Source organism: Leptopilina boulardi, unplaced genomic scaffold, assembly GCF_019393585.1.
Source record: "Leptopilina boulardi isolate dan_hultmark-lab unplaced genomic scaffold, ZJU_Lbou_2.1 LbouV2_193, whole genome shotgun sequence".
Taxonomy (NCBI): Eukaryota; Metazoa; Arthropoda; class Insecta; order Hymenoptera; family Figitidae; genus Leptopilina; species Leptopilina boulardi.
The window spans coordinates 321,732-336,295 of NW_026137744.1; the positions used below are offsets into that span (position 1 = coordinate 321,732).

The window sequence follows — 14,564 nt, forward strand, 5'->3', positions numbered from 1 at the left end:
TTTACATTTAAAATAAAATGTAATATGTTAATTGTTTACATGAGGAGCAAGTTTTCAATAAATCCATTTTTTTAAAAATTGGAGATAAATGTTTAACATATTAAAGACCTTACTAATCAATTTGTCACTTGAATTTAAGAAAAAAAACTTTATTAACAAATAATTTTCTATTTAAAAATATCTGGACTTAACTAAGATGATTTATAATTTTAATTCTTTTGGACAAAAAAAAAATTCTCCAATTATGATAGACTTTAATTTGTTTAAAAAACGAAAGAAAGAAGAGAATAAATTTTTTTTTGATATTTAAATTTATTTTATCTGAATTAAAAGACAAACATTTTTTTTTCAGATCGCACAGTTTTGCTATGGTGTACGAAAGATCTTTCAGCAAAGGATAAGAGATCATTGAGAGTGAATATTGAATATGATCATGCTACTTTGATTCGCTGGTCACCTGATGGCAAAGCTTTCTTAATACACAAAGCTCTGGGTAATGCAATTGAAGTTTACAAAATTTCTAAAAAATCAGATGGTACTTTGGCTTCTGCTACCAAATCCTTTGAATTTCCAAAGGTAATTATTAAATTTATACTCGGATAAAAAAATTTAGTTAATAATTAATATTTAATTTAATATTAAATTATTTTCATTCGAAAATTTCTAGCATCATGTGGAAGACGTAGTGGGCATGGATATTGCATGTAATGGACGCTACATTGTAACTTGTAGCACAGTAAATGATTTAGTTATTTGGGATTTGAAAGGTCAAATTCTGGCAAATGTTGACACTTACCTTGGAACCACTCATAAGGCACGAATTTCTCCCTGTGGACGATTTGTGGCTGCATCAGGTAAAATACCTGCAAAAAAAAAATTCAATAACAATATATTAAAATGTACTTTATTGAATGTAACTTAATTTTTAACATAATTGTGAAAAAAAATGATAAAAAAAAATTATTATTAAAAATTGAATGAAATTAAAATCTTTAAAATTGTATTGATAAAAAAATTAACTTGAGAATAAAAATTAAACAAGTTAAATGAAAATTGATTTTGCTATTTCAAGGTTTCACACCCGATGTCAAAGTTTGGGAAGTGGGATTCACAAAATCTGGAGAATTTAAACAGGTCTCGAAAGCTTTTAATCTTGCTGGACATTCGTCAGGAGTTTATGATTTTGGATTCAGCGCTGATACAAGTTACATGGCGACTGTATCAAAAGACGGAACCTATAGATTTTATGACACTAAGAGTAAATAATTCAAATTAATATTATCTAATATTTTTTCTAAAACAATTTTTTGTTTATCTTTAAATAATGCAAAGACATTTTTTTAATTAATTAATTTATTTAACTCGCAATTACTCAAATTTTATTATTTTTCAAATTTCTCTTTATTAGTTGAATTTGAGAAAGGTGAAGATCCACGAATTCTCGTCAATGGATCATGGGAATCGGCATCAACTGCTAATTTGGCATTATCACCGAATGGAGAAGTTTTAGCTATTGCCCATGGATCATCTTTATCGTTTTATTGCACAGTTACTGGTGCTTTTGACACAACTATCGATGACATTTTTAATGGTGATAATTTTTTTATTTTCTTTTAATTGTAAAATAATTTTTAAAAAAAGATTTTTACAGTATTTAATAATAAAAAAAAAAAAATTCATAATAATTTCAGGACCAATAACATGTCTTGCATTTGACGCAGCTGGTGAATATTTACTTGTAGCTGGTGATAGGCATATAAAAATTTTCCGTAACATTCCCGGTTATCGAGCAACAATTGAATCGTCAAAGAAGAAATTGGAGCAGCGTCAAACATCCGCCACAAGGGAACGTTTGGAGAAAACAATTTTGGACTGCAAACAATTTCTGGCCAAAATGGATGAAAAATATCCCCAATAATTGATGATTTGAATATTGTTGACAAAATTTTGCGCTTGCCTTTTATGCACTGTTGCGCGTCACATGCATTTCATATAAATATCTAAAGACTGTTTACAGAGTTTTTGCAATTTATATTTCAATAAAGAAAACTTGTGTATATTTATTTGTTATATTTTTTGAGATGATTTTTTTTTTTTTTTAAACAAATGAATTTAATTTTACTTTTGATCTGTCAAACGAAATCACTCATACTGATTATAAATATTCTTAATTTTCAATAGAAAAATATGTTCTTTCTAATCGTTTAATTAAGAAATAATTAATAGATTTTAATTCTATATTGAAAGTTTTATCATTTCGAAATAATTTATAAATTTTAACAATATGAATTCTATTGATTTTGATTCGATAAATAACCTTAATGCAATTCCTGACAATGAAGAATACAGTAAGTATTTTTTTTATTTTCTAATAATCTTCGTGACTAAATTCTTTTTTTTCAGTCATTCAGTATTTATTAAATCGGCTAGAAGCGGGAATAACTTATGCTTGGGTTGGTCCAATTCTTTTATCATTGAATCCCAAAGAAAATTGTTCTCTCGAATCGCATTATTTATTGAAAAACAATTCTTTCGATTCTTCTCAAGTTTTTGAAAACAACCTCAAACCGCATATATTTTCAGTTGCTGCAACTGCACATTTTAAACTTGTAAACAATCTCGGTAGACCTTCTCAGGTACGATATTTCAATTAAATATATATATATGCAAATTAATTGATTATTAAAACTTGATAATTTTCCCTCAAGCTATGTATAGAATAAAAAAATAATTAACGATTGAAACGTATAGGTAATTTTGTTAAGTGGTGATAGTGGCACTGGAAAAACTTTCAATGCAAATCAGGCAATAAACTTTCTCGCAACAATTAATAAAAGTTCATCGACTTGTCCATTGAATGAAAAAAAAGTGGAAAAATTTGCGAGAAAAATTGCTAATGCTTGTCCTTTAATTACGGCTTTCAGTACAGCGTGTACTGAAAAAAATTCACAAAGTTCAAGACATGGACAATTGATAAAATTCGAATATAATAAAGGAATTGTTTCTGGGGCTTCCATTAAATCTTTTCTCCTCGAACGAACAAGAGTGACAAAAGGAAACAATAATTTCATGATTTTTTATCAGGTTATCTAGCAAAAAAAAAAAAATTTATTCATCATTTTTAAATAAAATGAAAACTTAAATTTTTCTTAATTTTATAGCTTCTTTTTGGATCCACAAATTCTGAACTTCAGAATCTTGGTTTATCTAAAGAAGAATCGTATAATTTACTAGGAATAAATCCTTACATTCATAATGAAGAACTCGGTTCAAGTTTTCAAAAAACTTTGTCAACTATAAAGGAATTTGGTTTTTCCGAAAATGATAGAAAAAATATTTTCAATATTATTGCTTTGCTTATACATTTGGGGAATATAAAATTTGTCGAAACTGGTGACGGTTCAACTGCAATCGATATTGAAAATAAAGGTTGTGAATAAAAATTTTTAAAAAAACTTATTTTATTATCCCTTCATTGAAATTTGAAAATAAAAAAAAAATATTCCAATTTTCTTTTTAATTGGTATTTTCAAAGTTTTTCGCAAAATTTTCATAATGATTTCAAAATAAAAGTTTTTTCTATAGTAAAAATTGTTTTGAAAAATAATTTAAATTCTAAATTATTTATTATCAGTTTCCAGGAAAGCTCTTGAAAAAGCGAGTGTCCTGTCTGCAGTATCGGAAAATGAATTAAAGGAATTATTAACAACAACATTAATAAGCACTCAAAGTCAATGGCGAAGACATTCTACTTACCGTCGAAATCTCGTCTTTATTGAAACTTGTCAAAATCGATTATTTAGCATTATTCGACATCTATACGATAATTTGTTTAATTGGTTAATAGATCGAATAAACCAAACTTTATCATCAGAAGCTGAAAGTAACACTTGGTTGGGTACAATAATTGAAAATTAAATAAATAATTAAATTAAAAACGATTTTTAAAAATTCTTAGTTATTTGAAGAATTGTTAATTGATTCATATTATTAGGAATACTAGATATTTTTGGATTTGAATCATTTGCCGTAAATGGTCTAGAGGAATTTTCAATAAATTATGCGAATGAAAGGCTACAATTATATTTTATGCGAGAATATTTAGAATCAGGACATAAAGAATTATTAGAGGAAGGTTTAAGTGATATACCAACTCCAAAAATTATAGATGACTATCGACATCGATTAAATGCCATTGAAAAGAATTTATTTACAATATTGAATGGTGTAAGTTCCTTTAAATAACACTTCAATTATTAGTTTATAATAAAAATTTTGTAAAAATGTCAATAGTGTTTCAGTAAATAATTTCCATTTATTTATTATTAAAAAAAAAAAAATAAATAATTGCTTTTTAAAGAAAATCATTTTACAGGTTGGTCCAAACGCAATAAAAAATCGATGTGTTAATCTGAAGAGTGAATTTTTAAAACCGGAAATGTGTAATATTTTTAAAGTGTCTCAAATAGGGGAGAATTTCATTATTAATCATTATTCTCAACCTGTCGAGTATTCTTTGCAAGATTTGCTTTCAAAAAATAGTGACAAGGTTTCATAATTATTTTTTTTTTTTTTTTTGTTTATTTTAAATAATAATCGAATAACTATTGTTATTTAATAATTTCTTCAAGGTTCCCAATGAGCTGCCAACTACTTTTTCTGAATCTTCAAATATACTATTGAAATATTTATCATCAGCTACAAATGAAAATCATTTTTTGAATAATGACAATAAAACTTATTTAAGAAATGCGACAACTTTGCTAAAAGTTAAACTTAGTTTAAATGTGCTTTTGGAAGAGCTTAAAAAATGTGATACACATTACGTTAAATGTGTTAAGCCCAGGTTTTTGAAATTTCTATCTTTCAATGGGTCTCTATTGAAATAAAATTATTTAAACTTAATTAAAGTATCTTAATTAATTTTTTTTTTATTTATAAACAACTTATAGTATATAAATATATATATATATTTTTTTTACATACTTATAGTAAATTACACAATAATTTCTTTTTAGATTTGTTAAAAATTCTTGGGACAAAATTGAATTAAGAAAGCAATTAATTTATACAGGAATTTTAGACGCTTTACCTCTCGCTCGATGTAAATTTTCAATTCATCTCAGATATGATGAATTTAATGAACGATATTCAAAGAAACATTTTGATTGGAAAAATAATCTTTCTTCATTCGATTTTACTTTTCTTATTCAACAATGCAAAGATATCCTCAAAGAATTGAGAATAATCGACATGGAAAATTTATCGTCAATGATTTTTTTTGGAAAACGTTTAATTTTCCTCAAGGAATCATTTTTCTTTAAGTTAGAAAATCAGAGAAATCTATATCGTAATCATTGTGCATTCACAATTCAAAAATTTTGGAAAATTTATCGTAAGTCCTCACACATAAAATGAAAAATAAAATTATTACTTTAAAAATTCGATTAATAATATTAATTTCTTTTTTAAATAGAATTAAAAAAAATTACGAATTTGAATAAAAAAGAATCGTTTCCCATTGAATTGAAGCAACAAACAAATCAATTAGACAAAGAAAAAATAATTCTCAATGAACAAAAATCAAAAAGTAAAATAACAAAATATTAAACATTATTATTTTAGATAAAAATTTAATTGGGAAATTTTTTTTATAATATTATACACAAAATTAATTCAACAGATACACAAAAGATGATTGAGAGCACGAGACTCGAATTAATACATTTTACAAATTATTTCGATGTTAAGACCAATCAATATGGCCAAAGTCATAGTATTTTATTTGAACGAAACATATTTTTTTATAAAAACCGAATTCTTAGTCGTCAACGACTTGCTAAAGTAAGATTCAGTTTTTTTTTATCGAATATATATTTAAATATTTTTTTTGTACAATTTTTTCGGCAGTTTAGATTATTATCATTCAATTAGTTAAATTTAAACTTTTAAATTTGCCTATTTCAATCGATTAAAAAAAAAAAAAAAATGTTCTATTAATAGGTACCTGTTCGATTCCATACTCGACTTACTTGCCTGTCGAATTCTCATTATTTGCCAAGATCAGAATTGCCAAACGGTCTCGAGGACTGTCTCTGATTTTCAAATAATTGTCTAGAAATACAATTTGTTTCTTTATTGTAATTTAGATAATTTAGTTAATTAGATAATTTTGTTAATCAGATAAATTGATATCATTGATTAATTTAGATAATGAAATATTTTAGCTTCTTACAATATATTTCTTAAATAATTCATTTGCAACAGTTTTATTCAAAAAATTAAATTCGGACGAAAAAAATTAATAAATTAAGAATTAAGATACCTTAATAATTATTCATTTTTCTTAGGAACCTATTGTCATGTGTTTTTTTTTTTTTGTTTCTAATTTAAAGATGAATATTTCCTAAATTGTAAGCATTTGCAAAATTTTTCCGTTTATTTTTAAATATAAGCAGTCTTCTGGACGCAACAAGAGCGACTGTGGCAGGCACTTCACTTCTTAAAAATTCATAATCAGCACGTAAACTTGCTCTTTTAAGATTGTCTGGAGGTACAGGAATTCCACCAACGAATGCAAATCTAAACGTAAAATTTTTTTAACATAATTAATTTTCAATCGAAAATTCTTTTTTTTTTACTAAATAATAAAAATTTACCTGATTTCATGTCTCCCTTGCAACATCGAATCGGGAAAAACGGAATGTCTATCCGTGCAAATTTTATTAAATCTAATCGGTCTAACATTAACAGTATTAATTTTACTTCTTACAATCATTGGCAGATTTACTGGTTCCTTACGTTCTCCTTGTTTCTCCTTTCTCGTTACCATATACGACAATATCGAGTCGCCATAATGATCATAAATCACAGAATAATTAAAAGGCTGATTACCCGTTTTGACAAAAGCACTAACTGCAATCTAGAATTAAATTTAATATATATTTAAAAAATTTTTATGTTCAACATTTAGTAAATTTTTTTTTTTTCTCTACTTACGGCTATGCGAAGCCACAACACGGAAGCAGGTGTCGCAAATAATAAAACATTTTCTAAAGAAAGCGGTGAATTATTTTCTTGTTGGAAGAACAATAAAGGTTGAACGCCTGCGATCAATTCCATAGCCATTAATTTTTTTCTTCTTGATTCAAAACTATCTTTCACCTCTTGACGAAGCATTCCCTCCAAAACTGGAATAAATCTGAAAAATTGATTTTATTTTTTTTAAATTAATAAATTTTGAAAACTCATTGAATATTTAAAAAAAAATGTACATATTCCATAAAAATAAATTTTTAAAAAATACTAACTTATCTGCTGCGGAAGGCCAACGAAGCATTAATTTAAAAGCACATTCTTTAAATAAGACTTCCATATTTGTGTGTATGTAACCATCAGGAAGTTCTATCAACAACTCTGTTAACTTATCCACCTAAAATATAATAAAATTATTATTTTGAAAAACAGAACAAGATAAATATTTTTTTTTTTATTATTATTTTGTATAATTCAAATTACAGAAACTAAATGGTAGGGATAAACTGCTTCACTGTTGCTGGCGACTGCTATAATCAATTGACAAGTACGCATCGAAATCCGAGTGTAATGAGTACTATTTGCAATCACCATTGCCCTTGCAATAGACATTAATTTATCCACAACCCCATAACCACCTAAATTAGCATTAGTCGCACAGTCATTTAAGAGGACCTAAAAAATTTTTTATTTAGTCATTTATTGATTCTCACGAGAAAATAAATCATAATTTCATTAAATTAATTAAAATATACTGCTTACCTGAAATGTTTTCTGTGAACCATTAAAAATTGTTTTTATTGCGCGTTTTGCATAATTATCACGAGCTTCCCGAAGACGAACATCGGCGATTTCTGTTTCTGTGTAATGAAAACAAAATTTTATTAATTCAATTTCAACAGATAGACAAACAAAATGATTCCTTGAAATTTAATAATTTATACCCTGTAGTAAAGGAGGAAGTATTTGTTCAATTCTTTGTGGATTATTAACTTGTTGCGGTAATTCTATAATGTGCTCATGAGGAACAAATACCGCAGCTTCCGTGTGATATTCCGGCATTTGCTCGGGAGTTCCAAATATTGGATCAATATCACATAAATTTGTAAACACTGCATTCACATCATTTGAAGTTAAACGTCTTCGTTTACTATGCCTAAGTCTAGTTACGCATTTCTGCAATTTACATAAAAGATTTAAATTTTGTGAAAAAAAAAAAAAAATGTCAATTTCTAATTAAATTCTCCTTAGGCGAAATATTGTATAAAATAAAAAAAGAACAATATAATTAGAATAATTAAATAAATTATTTATACTTACGTGCAAAACATCTCGTAAACGATAAGAAGCATCTTCAGCAAGTCGTCGAAGAAGAGGATCTGGAAGTGGATGCATTCCTAATTCTTCGCCAATTGCAGAAACCCATTCTGTACTTAAAACAGCATATCTTCTAGTATTTTCACCATTCGCGACATTATTGGAACTTGCATTACTTGTGTCACCATTATTATTTGCAAAATGATTACTAAATCCCGAGGAAGATTGTGAATTCAACACTTCTTTCATGGTTGAATATATATATATATATATAAGATTTCAAACTTAACCTATTTTAACTTTTATCACTAAAACTGAGAACAAGCTCTAAAATTTACTGCAAATCATTATTTACATTTACTTTCTTAATTTTTTGTTCTCTTTATTTGTTTTCTAAACTAAACTATTTAAAAAATTTATATAAAAGTCACGGTTTCCCTGAGAGGTTAACTTTATCACGTTTGGCACATGGTTACTTTTATGAAAAAAGAAATATATTTAAAATTACATATTATTTCTTTATGTGTTGCACATTAATTAACATTATTTCTATAATTATTGTTGCACGCTATTTATTTTTATTCACTAAAGACAATGTTGTTTGTAATTTGACACATTTTGACAGATGACATTTTCAGGACACTAAATTAATGGCGGGAGATGTATTTGATTCAAACTTGGTTAAAATAATTTATGAATTTTTTTAAGAATTTTAATAATTATTATAGTACTTTATCTTAATAATGTGGAATAAAAATATTGAATAATTAATTTTATAAAAATCAATACTTTGATATCAGTCTATATTTATTTCACTAATATACAAAAATTACTGAGTCACAACATAACCTATAAAGTATGATAATAGAGGGCAGAAGTGTCGCTGCAAAATTAACCTTGTCTCTCTTTAACTTGAACAATTTGATAATTCTATCTTTCTCAACTCGTTAAATTGTTATTTCGTCAGAGTTTGATTAACTTTCAGCCAATGAGAAATCAAGAGAAAATATATACCATAGAAATACCACTGACGTGTCCACAAAAAGTATCACTTTGGCGATTCATGATCATTCTAGATTAGTATCAAATTTAAAACAGAAGTGTTTGCAACGTAAGTGTAACTGGTGTGTAATTTATTAAAAACAACAACTAAAATCATGGCACCAACATTAACGAGTTTCGTTAATTCCTTCAATAACAGGCTGTAAGTTTCTCTCAAGTTCATTTCACTCCAAAAATATCTTTGTTTACGTATTTTGTATCCTCTCTTTCTCTCATCGCGAGTATACGCGATAAACTTACTTTTTTTTTTTTTTTTAATTTTTGTACTTTAACACCTAGATACTAAAATAGATTTTAATATAATCAGACGATTATTGGACACGTATGTAGTTATCAAAATGATGTAACTTTCCAGTGTACTACTTATACTACAATTTTAATGACAGTCGTTTTTTTTAATTATAATTTTTATTAAAAGATAATGGGGAGGGGGGAGAGGAAATATTGTATTCTTTACAACATTTTGCGCAGCAATTTGTAAACGTATGTCTTAATTTTGTTTAGAATAATTGATTATTACTATAAAGACAAAAATCTGTGAAACAGATATTCAATGTCAAATTGATTTATATTTTCAACCTTTTATATAATGTGAAATCAAATAAGTAGGCAATGTTTTTGTGTTTTCTGACGAGAGTTTGCATATATATGATTAGTCATTAAGGGGAATATTTTTTTCAGAGAAGCACCGTTAAAACAACATTTAAAAAATGTTTACGGATGCCTATCAATGTCGACAGTTTCGGCAGGAGTTGGAGCATACGTTCATATGTACACAGAAATTCTTCAAGCAGGATTAATGTCTACTCTGGGAGCATTAGGTCTTCTTTTTGCTCTTCTTTGTACACCAGATAATGGCAAAAATCAAAAATTACGTCTCGGTTACCTCTTGGGTTTCACATTTTTATCAGGATTGGGAATGGGACCTCTTTTGGAAGCTGTTATCAGTGTGGATCCAAGCATAGTCGTCACGTCTCTTTTGGGTTAGTTACTCAACATTTTTTTTTTTCTTCTATTACACACAATGACGCTATTACATTTATGTTAATTATAAGAAATTTTATTCTCATTAAGAGTATAATTTAGTCGTGAAAAAATTATCATGCTTACACATACATATTCACATTTATCGTACAGAAAATAAAAGACCAAAACAATAGATTGAAATATTTATTTTTTATTTTTTATGAAGATAATAGAAATTAAAAATCACTATTACAAATTTCTTGAAAAATATTTGATTTTAATAATATTTCTAAACTTTCATGTGAAGGAATTTTTTTTTTTTTTTGTAGATTCATGTATATTTCAAATTACAAAGACAACTTCAAAAAGTACTTAGATAATTTATATTTTTTGTCAAATTTAAATTTAAATGAAGATTTAAATAATTGTGTTTCTAATGAAGTTAAACAATTGAAAAAAATTGTCTAAAGTCTTCATTTCAAATTATAATTAAAGCCATATAAATAATCATCAACTAATTATACAATTTAAGTTTGAAATATTAAAAAAAAAATTTTATTCAGTTTTTTATTTTATTCGTTAAATATATAAAGTAACATTTATTAATTTGAAATGACTGTTTTTTTTCCTTTTAGAAATTGTTAATTTTTAAAATAATTTTCTCTAAATAAATAAATTTAAAAGTGATTTGAAAAATGATAATTTGAAATAGCATTTTTTTTTCCTTTTAGAAACTGGTAATTTATAAAATTATTTTTTCTAAATAAATTAATTACAATTAAAATTTGCAAATGGTGAACGTTGAAAAGTTTAATGGTAGACAGTGGCTTTTAAGACCTACGCAGAAATGACTGATTAACAGTGTGTAAAGACGATAAAACTAGACAAAAGCTCATTTTAATTATTCAAATATTTCATAAAAGTTTTGTCAACTTGTTTTGAAAAGAGAAAGCATGTCCTTTATTTATCGTATTTGAAAGTAGGAAATCAGCAAATTAAAATCATATTTTTTTGTTTTATTTAAAGATTTCGATGTCTTTTTTTAGCATCACGTTAAAATAAAAAATTTAACAAATAGTTTCTTTTTATTTATTTAATTTTCATTTTTAGTTTAAACCTTTATAAATAATAATAATAATAATTATTATTATGTATTCTTATTATTGATTAATTGAATTATATATTTTTTATTATTTTATTAATTTTATAATTGATTAAAAATAATAATAATTAATCCAAAAAAGGAAAATTCGAAAATTGATCTGAAATTTTTTTTTGAAAGAAAAGAATATTTTACATATTTTAAAATATTTTTTTGTATTTTACAAAAATTTCCTTAAATAGTGTCACAATTTTGTTACCTTGACAAACTAGAGTAGGAAATATAGAATAAAAAAAATTGATATTTTTAAAATAGCAAAAGTATTTTTTTATTCCAAAGTTTTATACCTATATATATAAATAAAAAATAAATTGTGCGAATGAGTATGTGACTTTCTGCATAAACACTTTAGCAATGAAACAAATCGCTTAGGTTTTTATCCACAATTTGATAAAAAAGAACAAAAAAAAACTTTTACACATTGTTGGTATATTTAAAAGGAAAAAGTTTTCTTAAATGAACAGTAAAGAATTACATTATTTTCTGTCTATTAGAAAAAATTACTACTTAGAAGGAAAATAAAATTCATTTTATTTTTATTAAATTTTTGTTATTTATTTGTTAAATTTGGTATTTTTTGTTAAACTTAATTAAAGTTGTTTAATTTTTTTAAGTTGATTAATGTTTGAAGTTGAAAATAATTTCCAAAGTTAAAAAATTATTGTGTTTGAAAATCGCTAAAAATAAATAAAGATAACGTACTTAGATAAAATTAAAAGTATTGGAAGTATTTAAGTTAAAAATATCTTTTTTAACAATTTAAAAATTATTTAAGACTTCAAAATTACAAAATTACTACATTTTTTATCAGTGTTGCCATTAGTCAGGGAATTTTATGAAAAATATCAAATTTCTATAAATGTTACTAAAATTATAATTTTTGTAATCATTTTGGATCAGAATTTAAATTCTGATTGGAATTATTATTATTTTGATTTATTCATGAAATTTTAGAAAATATTTAGTGATTAATTTATTTCGTCTTCTTCTTGCGATTTATTAGTCAATTTATTTTCTTTATCTTGATTTTATAATTAATTTAATTTTTTTTTCAGCAACGTCACTTATCTTTGTATCGTTCAGCATCTCATCACTGTTGGCGGATAGAGGAAGTTGGCTTTATCTTGGAGGACCTCTAATTAGTTTATTAAATTTGACTGTTCTATTCTCGTTTGTCAATCTGTTCTTGAGAGTGGCGATTCTGTATCAAATTCGCTTATACTTGGGCCTGTTTATAATGTGCGGATTTATTCTTTATGATACGCAATTGATTGTCGAGAAGCACAGAATGGGCAGCAAAGACTTCATCATGCATTCTCTTGATCTTTTCATTGACTTCATCAATGTTTTCCGTCATCTTCTTGTTCTTCTTACGCAAAAAGTAAGTAATTTGAGATTTTCTTTATTCAACAAAAGAAATTCTCTAAATTTTTATAGATATACACTAACAATGATATTTACGACAATATTTATCATAATAATGAAGAAACTGTAGAAAATAATGTGACATAAAACAAAAAATACATGAGGAACTCATATATATATTTTTTTTAATATTTTCAAAATTGTTTATTGAATATTTTATATTTATGATAAAGAAGGTATAGAAACTAATTATTCTAATTGATAAATTAATTTATAAATTTGATAAATACATTTCTAATTTAATCGTTTTGTAAAGCTGAAGTTATTAATATGAATGATTTTAATTATATTTATTAAATCATAACAATAAATAATAAGTTTTTGATCAGTATATGAACATTTAATGGAACTAATTATTGCGTACATATTGAATAATTAATTTTATGATAAAAGCAATTAATTTTATGGATCATTGCAATTAAATATTTTATCCTCAGTCGTTGCGCACTATTTTTATTTATTAAATTAATATTTCTTAAATACAATGCAATAAAATGAAAAAATAAAACAATTGTTCATCTTTACAATGTATTCATAACAATTTTAATTTCAATATTAAAATTAAAATGGAATTTATTGGTTTTTTATTTTTTTTTTTTTATTGGTTATTTATTTGACTAAAAAAGAGAAATTTGTTTTAGATAAAAAAAAGAATGAAAAATAAATAAAAATAGTTTATTAATGAAAGTAAATGTAGTATAACTAAAATAATTAGTTCCAGAATTAAAATAATTAGTTTTATTATCAATAAAAAAAATTTTTAATATTTAAATAAATAGTTATAAATAAATGGAAAAAAATTATTGTTTATTTTTAAATAGATTTCTATTGAAATAAAGAGGAATTTATTTAGTAGTCACTTAATTTATTATTATTATTATCAATAAATATTTTCAATTGACTGACAATAAATATTATTAGAAATTAATATTTTTGTAAAATTTTCGCACGTTCCAGTAACAATTTCCTTTCAAGATAAAACTTTTTATTCATATAAGACGTTGTCATATTGGATTAACCCAGTTTATTTTTAATTCTGCCTAAGCTTTATTAAATTATTCTTAACAAAGTATATTATGTTCTTTCTTTTAGGAACAACAGAATCGTAAGCGCAAAGAATAAGTTTTAAAACTATGGACTGCCATGTCGATGTATTCAAGTAAATCCATAATCTAGAGGTCTTCATTTTATCCTATCCATACTTAGGACAACAGTATAATACACATAAAAAAATATATACATATATATAAATAATATACATACACAAGTAATGTCCACGCTAGCAGTCCATTAAAGAAGAGAAAAACATAAGAATATAATTTTAATACGATAAAAAAAAAGAAAGTGCGCAATTGAATTACACTATAAAATAATTTACAATTAACACTTTGATAAATTCAAAGCTTATCGGTTTGGGAGAGAGTGAAGTGTATCTATTTTTTTGAGCACTTATTATAATTTCTTTCATTTTTTTTCTTCCATTATTTTTTTTTTTCATTTACTATTTTTTTTTCTCGCTCAGATTATTCTATAAATTATTGTCTATATATATATATTTTTATCTTTCAATAAATGAAATTTACCAGTTTTTCTTAAA

The 14,564-nt window shown here is 24.9% G+C and overlaps 4 protein-coding genes across 4 annotated transcripts in view; 3 read left to right on the top strand and 1 right to left on the bottom strand.

The window, feature by feature from the left end:
* The window catches only part of LOC127278010 (transducin beta-like protein 2), an 81,969-nt gene extending 79,910 nt beyond the window's left edge, over positions 1–2,059 (top strand). Inside the window, exons 3-7 of the mRNA XM_051299502.1 lie at positions 353–576; positions 668–854; positions 1,073–1,258; positions 1,409–1,591; positions 1,692–2,059. Coding sequence (XP_051155459.1) covers positions 353–576; positions 668–854; positions 1,073–1,258; positions 1,409–1,591; positions 1,692–1,918 — 1,007 coding nt within the window. The 3' untranslated portion in view covers positions 1,919–2,059. The remainder of the gene's footprint in view (positions 1–352; positions 577–667; positions 855–1,072; positions 1,259–1,408; positions 1,592–1,691) is intronic.
* Positions 2,060–2,284: 225 nt separating this feature from the next.
* LOC127277974 (unconventional myosin-XIX-like) lies at positions 2,285–6,018 on the top strand. Its single transcript, XM_051299443.1, has 11 exons — positions 2,285–2,348; positions 2,398–2,636; positions 2,752–3,084; positions 3,162–3,429; positions 3,635–3,898; positions 3,995–4,227; positions 4,376–4,549; positions 4,632–4,846; positions 5,019–5,395; positions 5,477–5,590; positions 5,684–6,018. Exons 1-11 carry the CDS (start codon positions 2,285–2,287, stop codon positions 5,932–5,934), a joined length of 2,532 nt encoding a protein of 843 aa, XP_051155400.1. The 3' UTR covers positions 5,935–6,018.
* LOC127278014 (uncharacterized) lies at positions 6,016–9,173 on the bottom strand. The gene is made up of 9 exons (XM_051299507.1): positions 8,356–9,173; positions 7,980–8,211; positions 7,798–7,895; positions 7,519–7,710; positions 7,311–7,432; positions 7,000–7,201; positions 6,660–6,922; positions 6,326–6,582; positions 6,016–6,114 (listed from the first exon to the last, which is right to left on the bottom strand). The coding sequence occupies exons 1-8, from the start codon at positions 8,599–8,601 to the stop codon at positions 6,390–6,392; spliced, it is 1,548 nt and encodes a 515-aa protein (XP_051155464.1). The 5' UTR covers positions 8,602–9,173; the 3' UTR covers positions 6,016–6,114; positions 6,326–6,389.
* A 192-nt stretch (positions 9,174–9,365) lies between these two features.
* Positions 9,366–14,564, top strand: LOC127278019 (probable Bax inhibitor 1). Its single transcript, XM_051299514.1, has 4 exons — positions 9,366–9,556; positions 10,096–10,397; positions 12,598–12,923; positions 14,060–14,564. The coding sequence occupies exons 1-4, from the start codon at positions 9,510–9,512 to the stop codon at positions 14,087–14,089; spliced, it is 705 nt and encodes a 234-aa protein (XP_051155471.1). The 5' UTR covers positions 9,366–9,509; the 3' UTR covers positions 14,090–14,564.